Genomic DNA, 21053 nt, shown 5'->3' with positions numbered 1-21053 from the left:
ATTCACTTAAAAATACTCAAAAGAAAATACTTTAAAACTCAATAGACTCCCTTTTTCCATTTCATGATTGTTCCTGCCCTTTGTTTGTTTACTATCAATACATAGCATCGTTCACTATTTTCTTACAATACTTGTTACGACGATATTTGTTTACGTTCATTGAAATTCACCGCGTTGAAGAAAGGTCGCTTGCGGGAACATTATAGACCTCTGAATTTGGAAAAAAGGATCCAAGTCTCTGCGATTCACAGTAATAAACGTCGCGACTTTTCCATACAAAACTTCCAATCCATCCCCCCACTTGCTGTTCTGCTTACAAGATTCTCCCCCACTGAGGATGCACTAGCATTCAGGTTTGAATATGCATCCCCCCACGCTGGCTTAACATCACCCCCACTCAGCTCCTTGCAGGGACCAGGATGGGATAAAAACAGGAGAGTGCAGAATATCACTTAACGATTCCGCATGTCGTTTTTATTTGCGAAACGACCTAAATCAAATCAGGATGTTGTTCGCAATCTTTGTGAGCAGCTGCATCGTTTAGAGGGAAATCAGGATAAAAAGAAGGTACGAAAACGGAGACGAAAAGTAGCATAAAGGATGTTTGACTAATGTAAACAAATAGTCGTTTGATGAAATTGCAAAGAGCCTGCAAAACTTAAGGATTGCTCTTTGCGGTACTGCAGAAACGGAGCCCCATGCAGACCAGGTTTCAGAATTGTCGTTGCAAATTTATCAGTCGAATGTGCTTCTCCTTCTGGTGCGAAACTTGCGAAAGCTGGACTTTGAGTCCCGCAAGGATACGGGATTAATTTTCAGTGCTATGCTTCGTAGACAAGTAGCTTCCCGATGCCCTACCGTCGACTATATCATGGGGAACACCAACATTTTCCCCATCCTCATTTCCTATTACCAATACCCTGAATCTGCCTTTACGGCCGGAACTGTTTTACGTGAGTGTGCCAGACACGATATATTGAATCAGGTGTTGCTAGAAACAAATCAGTTTTGGTTGTTTTTCGACTTGGTACAAGCCCCTAGTTTCGATGTCGCCAGTGATGCGTTTTCTACGTTCAAGGTGAGTTCTCAAATTGGTTTAGATATTTTCATTTACATTTCATCCACATTAGAAAAGAGGCTTTCTGCTAGTATCGCTTCATTCCTTCTGCTTTCATTTACTAACATCCTGAGTAGGCTCTTTTACTAACCCATAAACATCGCGTTGCAGAATTTATCTTTAAGAACTTTGATCGGTTTTTTTCGCACTTTACTGTTTTGTTAAATTCTGTAAACTATGTCACTAAGCGACAATCGCTGAAATTGCTGGGTGAAATCTTGCTGAATCGTGCCAACTACTCTGTCATGACTCGTTATTTGGCTTCTGCAGAAAATTTAAAATTAATGATGATTTTATTACGAGATAAAAGTAAGAATATTCAGTTTGAAGCTTTTCACGTCTTCAAACTCTTTGTCGCCAACCCCGAGAAGTCTCCAGAAGTAGTGGAAATTTTGCGACGAAACAAATCCAAATTACTTACTTATCTTTCTGTTTTTCATAATGACAGAAAGAATGATGAACAGTTTAACGATGAACGTGCATTTATTCTGAAACAAATCGAACGTTTATGATACCTTTATTTCTCTTTTCTCAACGCCCTCTTTTTCCCAACCGACTTTCCTTAATGCTTTTTTTTTGATTTATTTTTTATATTTTTATATCTTTTTTTTTTTTTTTTGTACCTGTCTTGTAAATTAGAATGGAAAAATCGGTCTTAATGTTACCCAACGATAATTACTTAGCTCATGTTATGCATTTCATACAGGCTATTATTCATTAAATATATAAAGAAACTACTCAAAAAGGTGCAATAAAAAATTTTCTTCCTTATTCTCTAACGAAAGTATTAATGTTTTTCAACGAAAGCGTATACAATAAATTGGAATTGTCGCTTCAAAACAACCATTGAAATTCATATCAAATACATAAACACGTTCAAGGCAATGTAATGTTCACGGGCTTTTGTGTAAGCACTTCGTATCTACCCCATTTCGGATCGGTGAAAGGAACTGACAAGGCTCTTCCCAAAAATGGAGTATTCTTCGTGTCAATAAAAGGAAACATAAACAAAACCTTCCATTCAGGCTCCTTTGAATACACCAACTCATGTTTGGTTGGCTTCGAGTATGTAAACTCGGAATCTATTAAAAAGTCACATTCTTCCAAAGAGACATAACGAGTAGGTTCTTCATTGTTCAAGTCGTTCATATACATAGGGGTTTCATAATAGCCAGGACGATTCCACCAGCTCGTACCGTTGTCTTCCTTAAACTCAGCGGGCAAGATCCCATCAAACTCACTCTTTACGTACTTGAGGCGAGCGTTTTCAGGAAGGAAGAAACTAGAAGGATATCTGTACCATTCTTTACCAACGCAAACATTCATAATGGGGCTTTCAGAAGCTTTTAGATATCTAAGGGCAGGATATACGACCATCGGCGCATTGTAATTTTGGACAGCCAAAATTCTGGCAATACTGATGAATCCCATGAGAGCGTAAATACTGAGGACAAGAATACGGACGGGAAACGTAGAGCCAGCTTTACGTGTCATACTTGTGTAAAGGTTCATGCTAATTTTAATAAACATATCCAATCCGACAGCACCAGCTAAGCAAAGAACAGGATAAATGGGGTACATAAAACGCTCTTCCTTATGAGGCTGTAAAAGGAAAATTAGCAACCACAGATAAAATGGGGAAATGACAGAGGAAAGATCAAGGAAAGAGTCTAAATTAATCCAATTGGTGAGAGCAGCAATGAATACAAAAGGACCACATGCTAAAGCAAACCAAAAGGCGATATTGTGTTGCAGAGTTAAGTTTGCAAAATAATACCACCAAGGTTCAGTACCATATATGTCGGGGCCACGGCCGTCTTTTGCGAGGACATTGTACTTGACAATGTTCCAAGCTACAAATTCGAACTTCTGATAAAAGAAAGAATCCACGGCTATACAAACTCCTGCAATCAGAAGGCAAACCAAACCAGCTTTCAGCCAGCGGGTGATCAAAGGTACAAATTGGCGCCTGATATCCATAAGTTCGAGAAGAACAAATGGAATCGACAAGGCAGCGGAAAATGGCCAGCCCAAAATTGCACCAATCACGACGAACGAAAGTACTTTTACGGTACGCCTGGTAGAAGGAAGGCTTAACTGGGCGGATAAAGATAAAGTGACCATATTCATGGCAAAGGACGACGGGAGAAAGCTAGTACTGGCAACCCATATGCCAGAGCTGACAAATAGAATGGACGTAAGATGAAGGGCCACAGCACGATTAAAGTTCTTTGCAACGGCTTGAACAAGGGTAGCTTCACAGAAGGCTGAAAAGCAGGCCATAACACCACGGACAAAATAAAAGACATGGAGACGACTAAGACCCATAGTTTTAGCTACAGTCGCTGGAATAGCATGCAGTAAAACATAGAACCAGCTGCGAATGGAGTACTCGGGAGAGTACTCCCATGTTTGAAGACCATACCCATATAACAGATAGTGCAACGGTTCCCAATAATTGTATACCTCGTCACAGTCGTCAATCACGCGAAACGACGCGGATGTAAGATGTAAAACGAGCAGAATGCTAAAGGTCCAGAGGAAAGAAACGGGCAGTGTTTTTTTATGAGGAGTCGACGGCATCCTTGAAAAAGATATGCGTTCTTGGAGAAGAATTCTTTTAATATTAACAAAAAAAGTCCCTGAGAATGAAGGCAACAAGAAGAAACTAAGAGAAAGGGAACACCGCAACCAGCTACTTGTTAGATTTATCCGCTTCGACAAGGTTTCAGGCGTTTTAAAATTTGTAGAGATAAAATAGATTTAATAAATCATCAGATAACTGAATCAAATTTCCGCTTAAAATGGGGTTTCGCACTACTTCCCTACTGACAAAGATGGTAGTAGTTGACTGCTAGTTGGAAGCCTACAGAGGACTCGGCAATGATCCATGCAACTTCCAAAGCAAGGCCTTTTCGACGGATATTACAATTATATGTACATGGAACTTCAATTACTCCTTTACAAGCTTTAGCTAGTCCCGTTTCTGAAAGCAAACCGACTGTTTTTCAGCTAGTAACACTCTCCCTACCAGACATTCCCTTCTACGACTTTGCCTTGAGTTACACACTCCTTGAGAAATACAAAATTAAACATGATTATTATTATTATTACTGCTTTAATTCATTAATGTACACGATCCATTGTTGAATTTGGGAGGCATCTTGTCCAATAAATACAGAAACGTTAGGTTTTATAACAAATCAGTACAAAAAACATGACAATACCAAGTTCCGACCAACTGTTTCTTTCACCTTGCTCGTCCTTCCATTCTTTCAACGCCTAAAGACACCAACTTGAGACCACTTTCCAACATAATATAGATTTCAATCACTGCGTCGTTCACAAGTCGCATTCAAAAAGCTAAACGAAAACAATCCTCAGGATGGCGCTTAGGCACGTTCACCACGGAGACGACGGGCCAATTGCATATCCTTGGGTTGAATAGTGACACGCTTACCGTGGATAGCACACAAGTTGGTGTCTTCGAAAAGAGAAACAAGGTAAGCTTCGACGGCTTCTTGAAGGGCACCGACAGCGGAAGATTGGAAACGCAAATCAGTCTTAAAGTCTTGGGCGATTTCACGAACCAAACGTTGGAAAGGAAGCTTACGGATCAACAATTCAGTAGACTTTTGGTAACGACGAATTTCACGAAGAGCGACTGTACCGGGGCGATAACGGTGAGGCTTCTTGACACCACCAGTAGCGGGAGCAGCTTTACGGGCTGCCTTCGAGGCAAGTTGCTTACGAGGAGCCTTACCACCAGTGGATTTACGTGCGGTCTGCTTAGTACGAGCCATTATAACTTTCCAAATTTATAATCAAATAAAAGCGTTGTTTATGATCAATTCGAACTTTCTAAAATCCAAAGAATTCGAATTCGTTGATGTTTGGTTAATGGCAAGTTCTAACTCTCTCTTCATATATATGTACGCGAGGTCACACATCTTCATCGCATTTGGGGTTAGGGTTTTTGATGAAGAAATGAAACATATAGGAAGCGCGCCGCACATTTTCCACAACCTGTCAAACACCAAACTTTTACACAGCAATTACTTTGGTAAACATTATATTGGAATTGCTTACGCGTTTGTAAAGCAATTGCCTCTTTCTGTTCTATATTTTCCTTATTTCCAGTAAGGAATCAATCTTTGTTGGTCTAATTTCGTCGCGCTCGACTGTATAACTTTTTTCTTTTTCTCTTCGTTGAATCATGTCTGGTCGTGGTAAAGGTGGTAAAGGTTTGGGAAAGGGTGGTGCTAAGCGTCACCGTAAGATTCTGCGTGACAACATCCAAGGTATTACCAAGCCTGCAATTCGTCGTCTTGCCCGTCGTGGTGGTGTAAAGCGTATTTCTGCTTTGGTCTATGAAGAAACCCGTGCTGTTTTGAAGTTGTTCTTGGAAAGTGTCATTCGTGACGCCGTCACGTACACTGAGCATGCCAAGCGTAAGACCGTCACTTCTTTGGACGTTGTCTACTCTTTGAAGCGCCAAGGCCGTACCATTTACGGTTTCGGTGGTTAAACAACATCCTTCATTCGCATGTTGGACGTCGTTTATGGACATTGCATTTATTATTTTTCCTTTTGTTTCCCCTTTTCTGTACAACACACTTTTTTCTTTCTGATTCGTTTCATGTGCATTATTGTCTATTTGCAAGAAGCCGATACGAAGCATGAATGCAATGATGAAAGTTTCCGATTCTAATCCGGTAATAATTTATTATAAACAGTTAATATATACCTATGTTTTTTTGCATTCCATCTAGATCGTGTCTCAATTGTAGTAAGTAGGAATTTCCTTCTTCATTTCTTGATGTTGGATTGTAGCTGATTAGTTTTTCCAGCAATTTAAAAAAAAAAAGAAGAGAAAAATAAATATATAAAGATGCTATAATGCCCTTTCAACTTTCAGTCTTCATAACCAGAACATTTTTATTCAATGTAAGCTATCTTCTATTTACTCAATCACCTTTTTATATACCGGAGCAAAAGGAGGATTCATGCCAGTCCACATTTGGAAAGAAGCGAGTCCTTGACGCACCAATACCTCTAAACCGCTGGAACAACGCCATCCGTGCTCAGAAGCAACACCCATCAAAGGAGTATGCAATGGCTTGTAAGCCATATCCAAAAATATAGATTGTCTATCGCCACTGGCGATCAAAGCCCTCACCAAACGATCCACTCCTTCAGGGAGGGCCTTGTCTGCAGGAACCGTAGAAATGGCTGAAGCAATCGAAACACCATTCAATTCTTCAGGAGTTACCTTATCGGCATCCAACACCCTGATATTGTACTCGGGTGGAAATACGTTTTCAACCGTACGTGAATTAGCTAATGTGCGATTCACTAGGTAAATTTCCGAAACGCCCAAACGATGCAATGTATAAATAGCAGCCCGACTTGTGCCACCTGCACCAATTACTAAAGCACTGGATCCTGCCAAAGACATTCCGTCTAAAGCAGCAGTAAAGGTATCATAGATACCGCGCCAATCGGTATTGTCTCCCCGAAGATGCAACTTCCCTTCCTTCATGGAAGGAATAACTGTGTTTACAGCTCCAAAGAATCTTGCTTCATGACTCAAATCATCCATATATTGCATAATAGGCAACTTGTAAGGAATAGTAACATTTGCACCCCCGAAATCAGGGCTACGGAGTATACCTTCCACTTCCTCAACGGAGTTGGTTTCGTAAGCTTCGTAAGAATGAGGCAGACCCAACAATCTGTATGCAGTGTTGTGAAGAATTGGTGAACGTGAATGCGAAACTGGCTTGCCAAAGACATAGAAATTCTTGGGAACAATCTCACCAATTAAAGCCAAAGCCTCATTCAACTGCTTTACACTCAACTGGCCAGGAGCAGCTTTTGAGGGCAAATCAGGATGTGTTACAGGTGTTAAAAACTTGTTAAACACTCTAGAAAGTTGTCCCTTGCTTCCCATATTAATAGCAATTAAGGGAATCTTCATCGTGCTGGTTACTGAGTTACGGAAGTTCTCAAGTTCTAAATTGTCCTTAAAGTCCTTGGCAGTACCCACAAGCTTAATAACATCCGCAAAGGAAGATGCCAAGTCGATCATTTGCATCCATTCTTGAGGACTAGCCCAAGACCAACTACCAGAAAGATCATGCCAAGACATAAGTAACTTGGTGTTTCTCTTGTGTTCATATATTTTGGTTATACTTTCGATACTCCAACCTAATTCGACATCAACATAGTTAATACCGTAACGAATAGCAGATAAGACTAATTCAAGAGCTTCTTCCTCTTTATCGTCAGGAAATAAGCCACCCTGTTTCTTTGTGCGAACAGTAAAGATGATGGGCAAATGGGTGTGGCATCGGAGCAAAGCAACCTGCTCTGCCACAAAGTCCAAAGTTGGAACTCCATCCTTAGCTTTAGGATCCTTCAAGTGATCAACGCGAATTTCAATGGCGTCACATCCCAAAGTCACATCATTTAATAAGGGAAGAGCTTGTTCGATATCAGGGAAGTTCAAAGTCAAAAATGCGGACCGCTTCTTCTCCTTAAGCTTTTGCAAGGATTGAGCTTTACCTGTAATAACTTCCAAAAATCTAGACATCGAATATTCAATCTTTTCCTCTACAACCGTCTCGTCCAAAACGGGGCTGATAAAATAGTGTGAGCGGCATTGGCGATACCATTCATGGCGTCGAGCATACACACTCAGAATGTTTTCTTGATCTTTGTAAGCAGGTCGGCTAGTATCCTTCGAAAGGTAAGAAACTATGTGATCAAGGTTTCTGTGAACATGTAAAACAATGCCTCCATTCTTAACATAATTTTCAAGTAACATGCGCGAGTCGTTCATCTCAATTACACCACCTCCACTAGCAGCAACAAAGCCATATGGACGTTCATGAATGAATTCACGAAGTAATTTGTGTTCTTCAACACGAAAAGCATCCCAACCCAATTTGAATATGACCTGAGGAATGGGCATAGCCAAACGATCTTCTAACCATTCATCCAAGTCGATAAACTTCATATTGAGCTGTTTCGAAATGATCTTGCCAATTGTCGTTTTGCCAGCTCCACGCATACCAATCAATATAATGGAAGCGTTTTTACTTAAAGGATTTTGTTGCTCATCGTGATCAATGGTAGAACCGTACATTGAAGCCTTAAAGGAATTTTTCAGAACGTCCCACCAAGAAGGCCAGGTTTTCTCAACACAGGCTTTATCAATAACAACAGTAGGCGAAGGTGTAAGGAGAGCTAATAAGCTAAACGCCATAGCAACTCGATGGTCGTCATAAGTATAGACACCCTCTTCAGGAGATTTTAATAGCTTGTAGTCTTGACCAAAGATGTAAATACCATCTTCTAGTTCACCAGCACGAACACCAAATTTTGCCAATTCATGAACCATAGCAGCAATACGATTGCATTCTTTAACTCTTTGGTTGGCAATACCAGTAATACGAGTGACAGGGTCACCCTCGGCATTGGTAGCTACTGCAGCGACCACAGAAGCGGTTAAGAAGGCATCGGTCATGGTTTCCATGTCAACATACTCGAGCGGCTTCAGTTGACCCTTGGGAGGACCTTGGACTGTCGTGCTATTTGCGGTTTGCTCAACCAAGCAACCCATAGGCTTAAGTACATCCCTAGCGAAACGGGAATCACCTTGCAGCGAGGCACTTCCAATATTAGGAACAGTACACTTAGTTCCAGTAATAGCAGCAATTGCTAAAGGATAAGTAGCAGAGCTGGCATCACTCTCGATTTCGTACTTAGAAGGACTCTGGTACTTCGCATGGGGAATATGGTAAGTGTTTTCTTCTGTTGATGATTTTTCGACAACGATGCCAAAAGAAGCCATCATGGCAATAGTCATATCAATATAAAGTTGTGATATTGGTTTACCACCAACTAACTTAAGCGTAACAGGTTCGGATGCATAGGGAGCACACATAAGAATGGAAGAAACATACTGAGAGGAGACTGTGGCAGCAAGTTCAATGACACCACCCTTTAAACCAGCTACAGAAGATGTAGAAAGAGGCAAAGAACCTTCTTTTTCGAGATATTCAACTGTACAACCGTTGTTTCGTAAGGCATCCACCAAAGGACCTATTGGACGGACCTTCATTCTATGATTACCTGTAAGAACAACACCATGTTCCTTGTCGCTAGTTGGAACTAGTGCAGAGACACCTGTCAAGAAGCGAGCAGCAGTTCCAGCATTACCTAAATAAAGAGCCTCTTTAGGGGCACTCATTTTACCGCCACTACCGTCTACAACAAGAGTTTCTCCATTATCTTCCCATGAAAACTTAGCTGCTCCAAGGGATTCTAAGGCAGACATCATAAACTGGGTATCATCAGAGTGCAGCATATTGGTAAGACGACATGTACCTTGTGATAAAGCAGCCAATACAAGAGCACGATTAGAAATAGATTTGGAGCCAGGTGGAGTAATCACAACCTCTAGAGAATGTTCGGTAAAAGTGTCGACCTTAACATCAGAAGAAAGTACAAATCGAATTTCATCATCGGAAACTACAGTGGCATGTTTTTCGTAAGTCTCTCCGATAGCCTTTAAGATTACAACACGCTTTTTGGATCCTTGATTCTTTTTATCGACGGCCATGGTCAATATGAGATTTTCAACAGGACAAGTCTTGAAGCCTGCATATTTCTTTATTTTAGGATCATTGACGCTAACAGGTAAGTTGTAGGACACAAGACACTTAGCCAATCTTCCAACAGCATTAGGTTTTAATATACCCAAGTGTCTTGCAAGTTCAACCTCTTTCATCATGCCGATTGCGACACATTCACCATGAAGAATTTGGGGGTACAAAATGGCTTCATATGCATGTCCAATACTATGGCCGAAATTAAGCAAGTTACGAAGACCACCCTCACGTTCATCAAGAGTTACAACTTCACACTTTGTACGGATTGAAGAAAGAATAATCTTTTGAAGCAAATCTTTAATCTTGGAGAATTTGTACTCTCCGGAAACAGCTGGCTTGTGGATTTCTTCGATGAGGAGAGCAGAGTTGTTTTCCAGTAATTGGAAATCCTTTTCATTCCACATAGCAGCAGTTTTAATTATTTCTGCTAAACCATTGATAATTTGACGAGGAGACAATGTATGCAAAACAAGTAAATCCACATAAACTCTCAAGGGCTGCCAAAAAGCGCCAATTAAATTCTTTCCAAGAGGGGCATCAATACCAGTTTTACCGCCAATGGAAGAATCTACCATCGCAAGCAAAGTTGTAGGCATTTGAACGAAACGAATACCACGCATAAAAGTGGCAGCAACATAACCAACTAAATCCCCAATAACACCACCACCCATGGCAATCAATAGAGTGTCTCTAGTGCAAGATTGAGAAAGCATCCAATCCTCGATCTCTGCTTTCGTCGCCCGACACTTGGATGATTCTCCAGGTGGAATAACATAGCTCAAAAATCTCGACTGAGCTCCACTCTTTTGAATAGCATTTCTAAAGATATGCTCAAAAGGTTCCAAATAATGAGGTGCAATGTTAGAATCTGTAATTACAACATACGTTGAGGATTCGAATTCCTTCAAAATTTCAGTAGCGATATATTCGTCTAAACCGAAACCAACCTTTACGGTCTCCTTGCCAAGGATAGGGACCGTAATCAAATCTGATTCACTTGACATATTGCAAGTAAAAAGCCTTTACGGCAAAAATCTCACTGGACCAGTTCAAGAATATGGTAGCGGTTTGGATGATACAATACGATATTTACACTTTCAGATACTACACATATTTACAGATTCGTTGCGCTTCGTAATCGTCCTTGAAAAGAAATTTATGCAGAGCAATTTTATTCAAAGTTGTTTAATAATGGATTTATCGAAATTAATAGTATAAACACTACTGAATTAATTGACATGCTCAGACATTGGCATGAAGTTTTAAATAACCTGTATGCATTCAATAGTAGAGTTGAGCCACAGATATAATAAGATGCTTTCAAGTATATGGTATGAGCAGCGCAACAGTAATCGATTAATACTGAAAAGAGACCAAGAGTATGCTATATTGTAATCAATACTATTGCGAATTTTGAACCGATACCCCTTGCAATTGCCAGAACCCATAAATAGATAGCAATTTTAAAACCTTTCGAAATGATAAAAGAGTGTATTTTAGGACGAATAAGTACGGAAAAGGATAGGAAATACAAAAGGAAATCTAATTATTTATCAGATTTAAACTTACTCAGAATCAGAATAGAATTCATCAGATTCTGGATCAAGCATAGCAAGATCAAGTTGATAACGCATGATGGCACCGATACCACCAAAGCCCCTAACGAACTGCATACCTTCTTGAGAGCGGTCAGAAACGAACTCCAAGTTGGCACCATAATCCTTGTAATGTTCGGCGAGCCATTCAGACAAGGCCATTGTATTCACTAATTCCATTTCTCCACCAGATTCCTTGTCAAGCAAGTAAGAGTTCGTCTTGTCGCCTTCTTCTTGTTCTTTGGTCATGTAACTAACAACAGTGTTGCCCTCTGAATTTTTGAACTCGTAGCGAGTCATATCAAGGTCAGCATAAATGAGAAGAATTTCAACGGCACCTTCTTGTAAGGCGTTCATAGTATCAACAACACCAAAGCAATACTTGCCAGTATCCAAACTAATTTCGTCAAAGAATTTTTGAATTATCTTCTTTTCTTGAACAAACTTAACGTTGGCTAAGGTATCAGCAGACAATTCAATGGCTTGGTTGAAACCAGCCTCACCACCGTAGGAAACGTCAACGGTTCTGATAATTTTGTTTTGAAGTCTTTGATCAAACAAGTCACTTTGACCAAGTTCAGTCTTGAAATCAGCTGAACCAGCAAGAATAAGACCAGCAACATTTGCCTTGTCTTCTGTGATAAAATGCTGAACAGCATTTTCAGCAACCTTACGAACGTAGTTGTGGCGCTTTTCTTCACGAAGACGAGCGAAACGAAGAGCTGACTGACCACCACGGCCGTGCTTCTTTGGCAAATCAACGCTGAACTTTTGTAAAACTTCACGGGCGCTACCAGAAACCATACCGTAAAGAGTTTGATGACCATCCATAACAATGAAACCAAAGCGTTGGTCAGTCTCCAACAATTCAGCAAGAGATTCTGTGTGGAACTTATTGTCACACAAGTATTGAGAGGTATTAATGGGCTTAAAGGGTTCAAAGTCAATGTTAAGCTTTCTGGTTTTATTGCCTTCCATCATAACTTCACCACAGTAAATAACCAAACCATTTTGAGGAACCTTGTTATAAAGCTTAAGACGCTCACGAGTCGAAGTAATGGCAGACAAAACGGAAAGTCTGTTCACACGAGACTTGATGTTTGAGGCGGTACCATATTCTTCCGCAAGCATGCTGCTAATTCGAGAAATTTGTTCACGAGGAGGAATAATCAATGTAATCATTGAGGTACCATTACCATGGCAATTGACCAACTGCTTTACCAAGCGGCGAATCTTCCAAATTTGGATTGCTGTCTCTGCTTGTTCGCTCATTTTGCCTTGTATTTCAAGATTTTTTTAAATCTCCAACTTTCTCTATTTAAATAATACCAAAATTACCAAAGAACCCCAATTATTTAACTAAAAGACCAGGAAATTAAATTTTTGGCCTCAAGGCTGAAATGCTTGGTAGTCGGTAGGTTTCTTTCTCTTATATTTGAAGTGACCGCGCTCTGCATGTTTCCCATCGTTCCGTTCTACAATCCAGTTTAGCGAGTTTTTAAGGCGACTTTTTAGGTGGCCATAAACCATTTATTGACACTTTTTACGTAGCTGTATATATGATTGTGTATTCCGTTATCATACATAACGTACTGCTACGGCAGAACGCAGTTCAATGAATCTGCTAGTTTCTTGTATTATAAAGAAAATTCAAGTCTTTATAAGTTCTGTGCAACCGTTGAAGTAAATAAAATAAACTAAAAGTATATGTAAAAAGACCAATTCTATAGCCTTTCAGAGGAATTGTGCAAGGAAGATTAGGTCAAATATAGAGACCTCATTTGTTGTATGAAGAGTCATTGTAATAGAGCTTTCATTTATTCAATAACTCAAAAAATTATGTTCCATTATGCCAAAACTTAGCTCGAGTTAATCAAAGGTTTATCGTTTTAAAAGCTCCACTTGACGGTGGGCTGAAATTTATAGAAGTGCATCTTTATGGCCCATCATTTCAAAATAGGTCCTACTTTTTTGTTGCATTCCTATTTATTTTTAGAATTGTTTTATAAATTGCATTACGGCTAATGAACTTGCTTGTTGTTTAATCGAACATATAAATAAACAAAAAAAATGGAAGCAGAGGACTCAGATTGGCTGCTGATTCCTTAGGCTTCATCAAGAGGTAAATTACGATGAGACGTAGTTTTATTTTTTTTTATTTTTTTTATTTTTTTTTTTTAGCATGTAGACACACCAGTTTCAATTTCCTTGAATTGCTGGCTCAAATCTATGTACACAAAACTACTGCATATGGATTAAAAGTAAGTTTTTCTGGAACTCATAATCTACTTGTGTTGAGAATGGATTTCACATGCTAGATATTAAAACACGGGGATTATGTATTGCCATCTATAATCGGAAAACACCAAAACTACAGATATCAACACATAGTTGAAACAGTTTTAGAAATTAAACAAAATCCGTAAGTTTCGAACTATTACTTCCAATAAAAGTCTGTTCGTTTAACACGTTTGTGCTAAGGGAACGATAAAGTCGTATATCAAAAGAATACAAAGGTAATAATAATACAAGCAACTTCGTTCCTAAAAAGAACGGTCATCCAATATGGACTGACGGTAAAATATGTGCATGTCTTGAACGACATTACAAGACAATCCACATGGCAAATCGAAATTAAGATTTGCTCATACTGTCACGGATGCTTTGGGAACTGGCACTGACGGGATTGTTGGTCATGGGAAGTACAGTAGCGCTTTCCTTTTTACGTTGTTGTTGAGCCTTGGCAACGGCATAGATAATACCAGAAATGAATCCCAAAAAGATAGCACTGACAGAGCCAAAAGTAACAGCAGCGTCAAAGAACACTAAACCAGCGATGGCCAAAGGTAGCTTATTGAGAGCACCAACCATACTATAAGTAGTGGAGGAAGTGACACGAACACACCAAGCAGAAGTATAAGAGATACCGACAGAGGAGGCACCGCTGATAAGCATAGCTATAATAACGTTGAATTTTGCCCCAGGGGGAAAGTTTTGAGCGATGTTTGCAGCACTCCAGTCTTCCGTAAAGAGAGTACAAATAACAAGAATTGGAATACTAAGAAGGTTGTTGTAGAACATGGTGTCAAAGTCACGGAAGTTTGTGAGCTTGATGCGCTTACGCATAGTGAGGACAAAAGCCGCATTGGTGATACAATTCATAAACATCCACAAGTAACCAGAGTTCAAGGCAGTGTATTCAGAAGAACCGGGGGATTGAATATCGGCCCAAGCGGCGACGATAGAGGAAAGGACCATTAAGCCAAAGGAAAACAATGTGAGGGCAGAAACATGACCTCCAAACCAAAGCACTTCACCGTAGGCAATGACAATGATAGTCAAGTTTTTGAAGATAGTATAGACTGGGACAGATAAATATTGCAAAGCTTTTGACGAAGTGTAAATCATTGCAACAAGCATAAATGAGATGGGAAACCAAAACTTTGCCTCACGCAAATCAAAGTCGCGGTAGCTAATTACTTTGAGGTTCTTTAATACTCTAATTGTGAGGACACAGATAAGGGATTGTACGGTCAACATCAAAAAGTTCATATTGTATCCGGGGCTAGACAAGACATATTTGTTTGTCATGGTCATCAAAATAGATGCTATGCAATAAGAAGCCACGGGAAGTACTGGAGATTTGCTAACACGATTTGCAACATTTTCATCCATTTTCTAAGTTGACTTGCAATAGAATGGCTCCGATCAAGTAAGACACTTGCAGTTCTGAGCTCAGTGCATGGTAAAACCTCAACCACCTAAAATGTGCCCCTCCCTTACCCAAAGCAAATTGACGATGTCATCACCGAGAAAAGATTTCATTTTTGGTTCTCGAAAATTTCATGAGACGAGAATACGGTTCTTTCTATTTAATTAAATAGAAAATTTTATTATTAAAGGAAATTTTTAAAAAGAAGAAAAAATTCTGGGGGTTACATGTCAGTAACTCCAACGTTCTTTCTGTAACCACAAGGAAATCAGCATTCCGTTTTATTTCACTCTTTATGAATCATTTTAGAAAGATTTTTCTTTCTCTTACAGTCGTGATTTTGTTTTTACTGTTTCAATAGATCTCTAATACAATTTTTCTCATCTATTTGATTGTTTACTTTTGTAATTACTATTTGGATTTGTTACTTATCGACGGAATAAGCCAGTTCCGTATTAAGTTTACTGAGAGCCAATTCAACTATGCTATCCATGCCCTTACTATCTCACTGTGTTGACCAGGCCTCCATTGTACACTATCCCATAACCTGCTCCATCATCGTGTAAGTGTTTGTTTTCCTTTTTTTGTAGGTTACTAATGTTGCTAATGTTTTAGATCCCAGCTCTCTAGTATTGGTGAATTGATTCTTTCAAACTTGAAGCATTGGAAGTAATCAACGGTGATACATTTTGAAAGTAAACATTGCAAGGATACCTGTTGCTCGCTAGGAAAACCCTTTCATTTATCGGTCAAATATTCAAACAGACAGAAAATCAATTGAAATACTACGATTCTTCAAATTCACACTGTTTTCGGGAGACTTTTCCCCTATAAAATTACAAGATGTCGCGAAGAAGCTCTGTTACCATTGAGCAAGCAATTAACCCAAGTATCTTGCGGGCCCGCCAAAAAGTAATAGCGGAAAAAGATGAAAGAAAGCTTGGAGGTGCACAGACGTACAGTACCGAAAATGGAATGTTGTTTCATGCTGGTAAACTTGTCATCATCATGTCTGGTTTACCGGCTAGAGGAAAGTCCAACATCGCGGTATCAATAGACAGATATCTAAAGTGGCTTGGATTTAATTGCAGATTCTACAGTCTTGCAAAATATATGGACGAGCGATCAAAGGAGTTTGAAAACTCAGGCAATATTCGTGGTATGTGATTTTTATTGGGATCTTTCGATGATACTTTAGAACATGAAGTTAATAAACTGTGTTTAGAGTCCATTGAGACATTTTTGAAGCTCTACAGAGACAATACCATTGAGCAGTGCTTACGAGACTTGGAAAACTTTCTTTCAAGAGAAAAAGGCCAAGTTGCTATTTATGATGCTACGAACGGAACGAAGGAAACAAGAAGTACTTTATATGATCGATTTAAAAGCTTTGGTTTTAACATCCTGTTTATTGAAAGTTTATGCGACAAAGAAAACGTAATTCATGACAACGTTCAAGAGGCTATCCAAGTTTCAAAGGAGGTATGATTGCTTATTTACTTTTATTTCTATTTTTTCATTATTAATATGGGTTAGTTTGAACATTGGGATAAGAAAGAGGCAGAAGCTGAATATTGCAGACGTATCGATCTTTTGAAAATAAAATATGAACCAATGGATGAAAAAGAGTATTCTTATGTGAAAATGATCAACTTTTCAGAGACGCTTATAACCAATCGGACGAATCAAGGATACTTATTGGTACGTTCTTCCAATATTATACTCCCAGACAACTTTACTAATTTTGCTTGTAGTCACGTATTCTATTTTTATTGATGAACATTACCCTTACGAGAAAACGTGTATACTTGGTATCGAAGGCCTCTATGAGACCACTCTTGTCCCAAGAAGTCGACGACGATGGGGCGAATTCTGAGTTTATGGAATACCTCGTCGAGCAGTTTCAAAAACTGTTTCCTTCAATTTCCTTCAAGAATCTTGTTGTGATGTCTAGCATGGAAGAATCCACTTTAACCCCTTTTCGAAAGTTAGGTTCTCGAGCATTTTCACGTGCAAATCTGTCACCACTGATTATGGACTGGTTTGGAAGTAATTATGAGAAATTGCGTGAAGCTTTTGGAAAAGATGAATACAATTTGTTTATGAAGGACCCATATAGATGTAGGGTGAAAGAAAGGGAATCCTTTTACGACCTTGCCGTCCGTTTAGAACCGTTAATTTTGGAGATAGCCAGAGAATCCCGGGACGTGGTAATTGTTGGATCGAAAAGTTTAGTCCGTTTACTTTACGGATATTATATGAATGTTCCAGCTGGGGTATGTATTTTTGCAATCAGAGACAGATTACCGTGTTTCTTACTAGTGCTAACAATCTATGTATAGGACATACCTTTCCTTCAATTGCTACCAACAGGAATTTTCGAGTTTATTGACAACAGTATGGGCATGCAAGTTAATGAGTATGAGTTGGATGCTAAAGAAGCTCACGATTACGATATAAGAAATGAAGATTTAAGTGGTAAATTTACTACGCCTCCTGCCGTCTAATAAAAAGAATATACGGCCTATTATACGGAAAGCTGTTTAAATTCATACTTTCCGAGAACGTGAAGTAAGATTATATATAAGACTAGAAATCAATGCTACGAAAAAAATATCGATGGGAGGATTATTGTATCTTATGAACCAACCGAAAAAATATTGCTTTTTATACCAAATAAAAAAAACTTAATGTACATTCATTAGAAGTGACAGACAAATCAAATACAAGTAGACATCATGCTGTTCAAAACATTCAGCAGTTGCTCGTTTTCACATGCAGCTGCAACACGCTCCTTATCATTCAATTGCTTATTCACTTGTATTTCACTTGCGTGAGTTCCCTTCTTTACTTTTACGTCCACATGGAATCGAGGTGGAAGGCAGCGTTCCAAACGCACACGAATGCACAATCCGATCAATGTGCACATAGAACAGTGTGGGATAGTAGGTGTGATATAGACAATGACAGAAGAGTTACCATATAGGTTATCAAAAACATCGATGTCTTCTAACTTTACAACTGAGAGTTGAGCTAAAGTTAAAGGGTGCTCAGGATCATTTATCTTCGCCAATAAATCAAATATTTCCTGTGCATCAACCCCGTCGCGAATTTTTTCAATGCTCTCTAGCTCGTCGCTCGCATCCCATAACCACTCTTCATTACCTTTTAAATACAGATTCTCTTCTTCCTGCGCTCTTGATGGAAGTTGGCTCAAAGCCTTCACTTCTGGATTTTCGTTTTGCAATGTAGCACTCATAAGGAAATTCTATAGATTGATGAATTCAGTCAATAAAGCCACCTAATTCACCGTGAAAAACAAAAGAGCTGTTAACTCCAACATGCTTATAGCTCATATATATAAATAATTCCAGAGTTTGCCATCTCTCTTTGTTTCGTTGAAACGTATAATGATGTTTAGCGCCTAAAAATAAAAGTCATATTAGCGAACTATCAATGTACACGGTAAACTAAGCTTACCAAAGTAGAAATTAGAATGTTTTATACTATGCTATACTACAGTAATTGAGAAATACGATGAAAAAGCAAAAAGCTGTTGCAGCTCGGTATAATATTTTCCAACAGTAATTCAGTTTTGCTAAATGAATGAACTCTTGCGCGCACAGGCATCAGTTGGTAAACAACAATAAACTATTGCTATTTGGCTTTAATGAATTAATTGTATGCTAATGAAACCATTTGTGGTTAAAAAATAGAGAAAACAATACTCTGAACCTTCATTATTGATTTGGAGACGCGTTTCGTTGAGTATTGAAGAACTTGGAAACTTTGGAAAATCATAAAAAGAGCTTTAAATACATCATTTTATTGTAGCGATATCCAATGGAAGAATTGAACGATTCATCTCAAAAAACTACAGACTGGAAAGAGGTGTTTCGAACACACAACATCTCACAAACCATACAATTGGAAAAGTTTGTTCAGCAGCAAGTAGAGGAGAAAGGCAGAGAGCTTCAGCAAAATGTGTGTTTAAATTATCAAAGCTTCTTGAAAGCTGCTGATAATATCTCTCAAATTCAATCCAGTTTGCTGGCTGTTGTAGAGAACGCTCACCAACTTCAGTCTCAAACGAATGAACGAAAAGCAGAAAAAGCTGCTGATGTATTTTCCAAGTTCTCTTCCTTAAAGGTATCAGTTGATGAAGCTGGCTTCAAGTCCTTTGTAGAGAGATTTTTCTATACCGCCCTACCGTATACTTTTCAGTTGCTCAACAAGCAAGAATATCTATTGTCCATTCGTTTGTTTCTTTTTTTTCCCGTTTTATTTCAACGGCTCCCTAAAGATGATCAGGACTTGAAGAAACTTGTTCACAAGTATGACCCTTGCACTCATTATTATGCGGAACAGTTAAGCCAACTTTCGAAGAGTGACTCACAAAATCAAGACAAAATAATAGCGTCTTTTACTTTGCTTAATCATATGTCTTTAAAAGCCGCTTTACATGCATTTCTGGATGTTCGGTTTGCCATTGTCATGAGCAAGACAGATACGCTGCAATTTGGTTTGGAATTTGTTAATACCGGTACTCTTGTAAGAAAATGGTTTCCAGCTCACATTAATGAAGTTATCACTTCAATTGCTGATCTTGAGTTTTTATCCAGCAAGTCGCTTCGCAAAGACCTTTGCCTTACAGATGACTTGTGTACTCGCTACTTGCGTTTGGAGGATTTGGGTTTTCTGCCTACATGGGATACATCATTTGATGTTGATTTAACTAAAGTCTTGGATGAATGGAGGAATCGTGTGTACTTGGACGCCAAAAATCTGAAAAAGCCCTTTTTTGAAGAAGACCAAGATCTCGAGAAGCTAAAAATGAAATATGATGCCCTTTCCAACACCATTGCTGTTACTCAAATTGATGATCTCCAGGACTTATGGAAGTCCCTCTTATACCCTCACTTTGTGAACTCCCTTCAGAAAGTAATAGACAATATCAAGCAGCATAGTTCGAAATTATCTGGTCTTATAGAGACGCTCCTGGCAAGCTCACCTCGAGCAGACTACGACATTTGGAACTTAGCAGGGGAACCTAACTTATCGTCATTTCAATTCTATTTTTTACAAGCCTGTGGAATGAAGAATGATACGCAAAAGTTTCACCAACAACTGTTATCCTTTAACGATTCCGTCAAAAGAATTAGCAATTCTTTGGAAACTTTTGATACTTACGAAAACACTCCACTGCCGTTTACTACAGAAAATCTGAAAAGATCGTTAAATGATAAACTAGATGAATTATCAGAAGAAATTCTGCTTAAACTTGAGAAAGCGTCTGAAGAAATAGTATCATCCGGGTCAACAGAGAACAAAGATTTTCTTTTAGCTAAAGCAATCAAACTCGTTAGAATTATTGGATTATGTGATGCTATTGCAAACTACAATTTGTTTGATGGCTTTACCCAGAAAACAACAAACGTCTTGGCGGAGGAAATAGCAAAAACGTCTTTGGATGGGTATGCTACGAGTTTCGATAAAGAATTGAGCACGCTAGATGATGACAGTTATGGGAAAACTTATCTGCCTCTACAGGCTACCTATTTTGTCTTTATGAAGGCTGTTGATAGATTGGAGATTATTGGTATTGATATAGCTAACGATAACCTGAAAGAGCAATTGGTATCAAAGTTGAGTTCCTCAATGCTTAGTACTCTCAAAGAAATTTCTTTTTCTTCCCTAAGTAATGTTCGAAAGCAGAAACTGATATTTGATTATGAGCTACTGAAATCATTATATGAAAAATGTGGAAATGAAGTGAAGATTGAAGATTCGTCCGCTCTATTTTTACAGAAATCCGAAGAGAACAAGGAAGATACATCTTGCATCGAGATAGCCCCAATTAGCAATGAAGCGAAAAATTATGTAAGAAGGATCAGGTCATTCTTTACCATTTTGTTCCCTAAAGGACTTTGATGTTTATAATTTTTATTATA

At 38.8% G+C, this 21053-nt stretch overlaps 11 protein-coding genes across 11 annotated transcripts; 5 read left to right on the top strand and 6 right to left on the bottom strand.

Moving 5' to 3' along the window:
- Nucleotides 1-465: 465 nt before the first annotated feature.
- Nucleotides 466-1629, top strand: pmo25 (mo25 family protein Pmo25; the record flags this gene model as incomplete). Its single annotated transcript, XM_056182675.1, has 3 exons — nucleotides 466-567; nucleotides 626-1078; nucleotides 1195-1629. The coding sequence occupies 3 exons, from the start codon at nucleotides 466-468 to the stop codon at nucleotides 1627-1629; spliced, it is 990 nt and encodes a 329-aa protein (XP_056038752.1).
- A 364-nt stretch (nucleotides 1630-1993) lies between these two features.
- alg9 (mannosyltransferase complex subunit Alg9) lies at nucleotides 1994-3700 on the bottom strand (the record flags this gene model as incomplete). The annotated part of the gene is made up of 1 exon (XM_056182674.1): nucleotides 1994-3700. One exon carries the CDS (start codon nucleotides 3698-3700, stop codon nucleotides 1994-1996), a length of 1707 nt encoding a protein of 568 aa, XP_056038158.1.
- An 809-nt stretch (nucleotides 3701-4509) lies between these two features.
- Nucleotides 4510-4920, bottom strand: hht1 (histone H3 h3.1; the record flags this gene model as incomplete). Its single annotated transcript, XM_056182673.1, has 1 exon — nucleotides 4510-4920. One exon carries the CDS (start codon nucleotides 4918-4920, stop codon nucleotides 4510-4512), a length of 411 nt encoding a protein of 136 aa, XP_056037534.1.
- Nucleotides 4921-5333: 413 nt separating this feature from the next.
- hhf1 (histone H4 h4.1) lies at nucleotides 5334-5645 on the top strand (the record flags this gene model as incomplete). The annotated part of the gene is made up of 1 exon (XM_056182672.1): nucleotides 5334-5645. One exon carries the CDS (start codon nucleotides 5334-5336, stop codon nucleotides 5643-5645), a length of 312 nt encoding a protein of 103 aa, XP_056037533.1.
- A 435-nt stretch (nucleotides 5646-6080) lies between these two features.
- On the bottom strand, nucleotides 6081-10799 carry aro1 (pentafunctional aromatic polypeptide Aro1; the record flags this gene model as incomplete). Its single annotated transcript, XM_056182671.1, has 1 exon — nucleotides 6081-10799. One exon carries the CDS (start codon nucleotides 10797-10799, stop codon nucleotides 6081-6083), a length of 4719 nt encoding a protein of 1572 aa, XP_056038453.1.
- A 561-nt stretch (nucleotides 10800-11360) lies between these two features.
- On the bottom strand, nucleotides 11361-12662 carry erf1 (cytoplasmic translation release factor class I eRF1; the record flags this gene model as incomplete). The annotated part of the gene is made up of 1 exon (XM_056182670.1): nucleotides 11361-12662. The coding sequence occupies one exon, from the start codon at nucleotides 12660-12662 to the stop codon at nucleotides 11361-11363; it is 1302 nt and encodes a 433-aa protein (XP_056038186.1).
- An 860-nt stretch (nucleotides 12663-13522) lies between these two features.
- SOMG_03882 (uncharacterized protein) lies at nucleotides 13523-13816 on the top strand (the record flags this gene model as incomplete). Its single annotated transcript, XM_056182669.1, has 3 exons — nucleotides 13523-13529; nucleotides 13572-13651; nucleotides 13709-13816. The coding sequence occupies 3 exons, from the start codon at nucleotides 13523-13525 to the stop codon at nucleotides 13814-13816; spliced, it is 195 nt and encodes a 64-aa protein (XP_056037536.1).
- Nucleotides 13817-14024: 208 nt separating this feature from the next.
- On the bottom strand, nucleotides 14025-15065 carry vrg4 (Golgi GDP-mannose transmembrane transporter Vrg4; the record flags this gene model as incomplete). The annotated part of the gene is made up of 1 exon (XM_056182668.1): nucleotides 14025-15065. The coding sequence occupies one exon, from the start codon at nucleotides 15063-15065 to the stop codon at nucleotides 14025-14027; it is 1041 nt and encodes a 346-aa protein (XP_056038170.1).
- Nucleotides 15066-15945: 880 nt separating this feature from the next.
- SOMG_03880 (6-phosphofructo-2-kinase) lies at nucleotides 15946-17609 on the top strand (the record flags this gene model as incomplete). Its single annotated transcript, XM_056182667.1, has 5 exons — nucleotides 15946-16261; nucleotides 16328-16584; nucleotides 16639-16803; nucleotides 16857-17378; nucleotides 17445-17609. 5 exons carry the CDS (start codon nucleotides 15946-15948, stop codon nucleotides 17607-17609), a joined length of 1425 nt encoding a protein of 474 aa, XP_056038163.1.
- Nucleotides 17610-17821: 212 nt separating this feature from the next.
- cia2 (CIA machinery protein Cia2) lies at nucleotides 17822-18361 on the bottom strand (the record flags this gene model as incomplete). Its single annotated transcript, XM_056182666.1, has 1 exon — nucleotides 17822-18361. One exon carries the CDS (start codon nucleotides 18359-18361, stop codon nucleotides 17822-17824), a length of 540 nt encoding a protein of 179 aa, XP_056037381.1.
- Nucleotides 18362-18945: 584 nt separating this feature from the next.
- Nucleotides 18946-21033, top strand: cog1 (Golgi transport complex subunit Cog1; the record flags this gene model as incomplete). Its single annotated transcript, XM_056182665.1, has 1 exon — nucleotides 18946-21033. One exon carries the CDS (start codon nucleotides 18946-18948, stop codon nucleotides 21031-21033), a length of 2088 nt encoding a protein of 695 aa, XP_056037617.1.
- Nucleotides 21034-21053: the final 20 nt, after the last annotated feature.

This window comes from Schizosaccharomyces osmophilus, chromosome 2 (assembly GCF_027921745.1).
Source record: "Schizosaccharomyces osmophilus chromosome 2, complete sequence".
NCBI lineage: Eukaryota > Fungi > Ascomycota > Schizosaccharomycetes > Schizosaccharomycetales > Schizosaccharomycetaceae > Schizosaccharomyces > Schizosaccharomyces osmophilus.
Note: the sequence above shows the minus strand (reverse complement) of the source record. Positions and strands in the feature narration are given on the sequence as shown.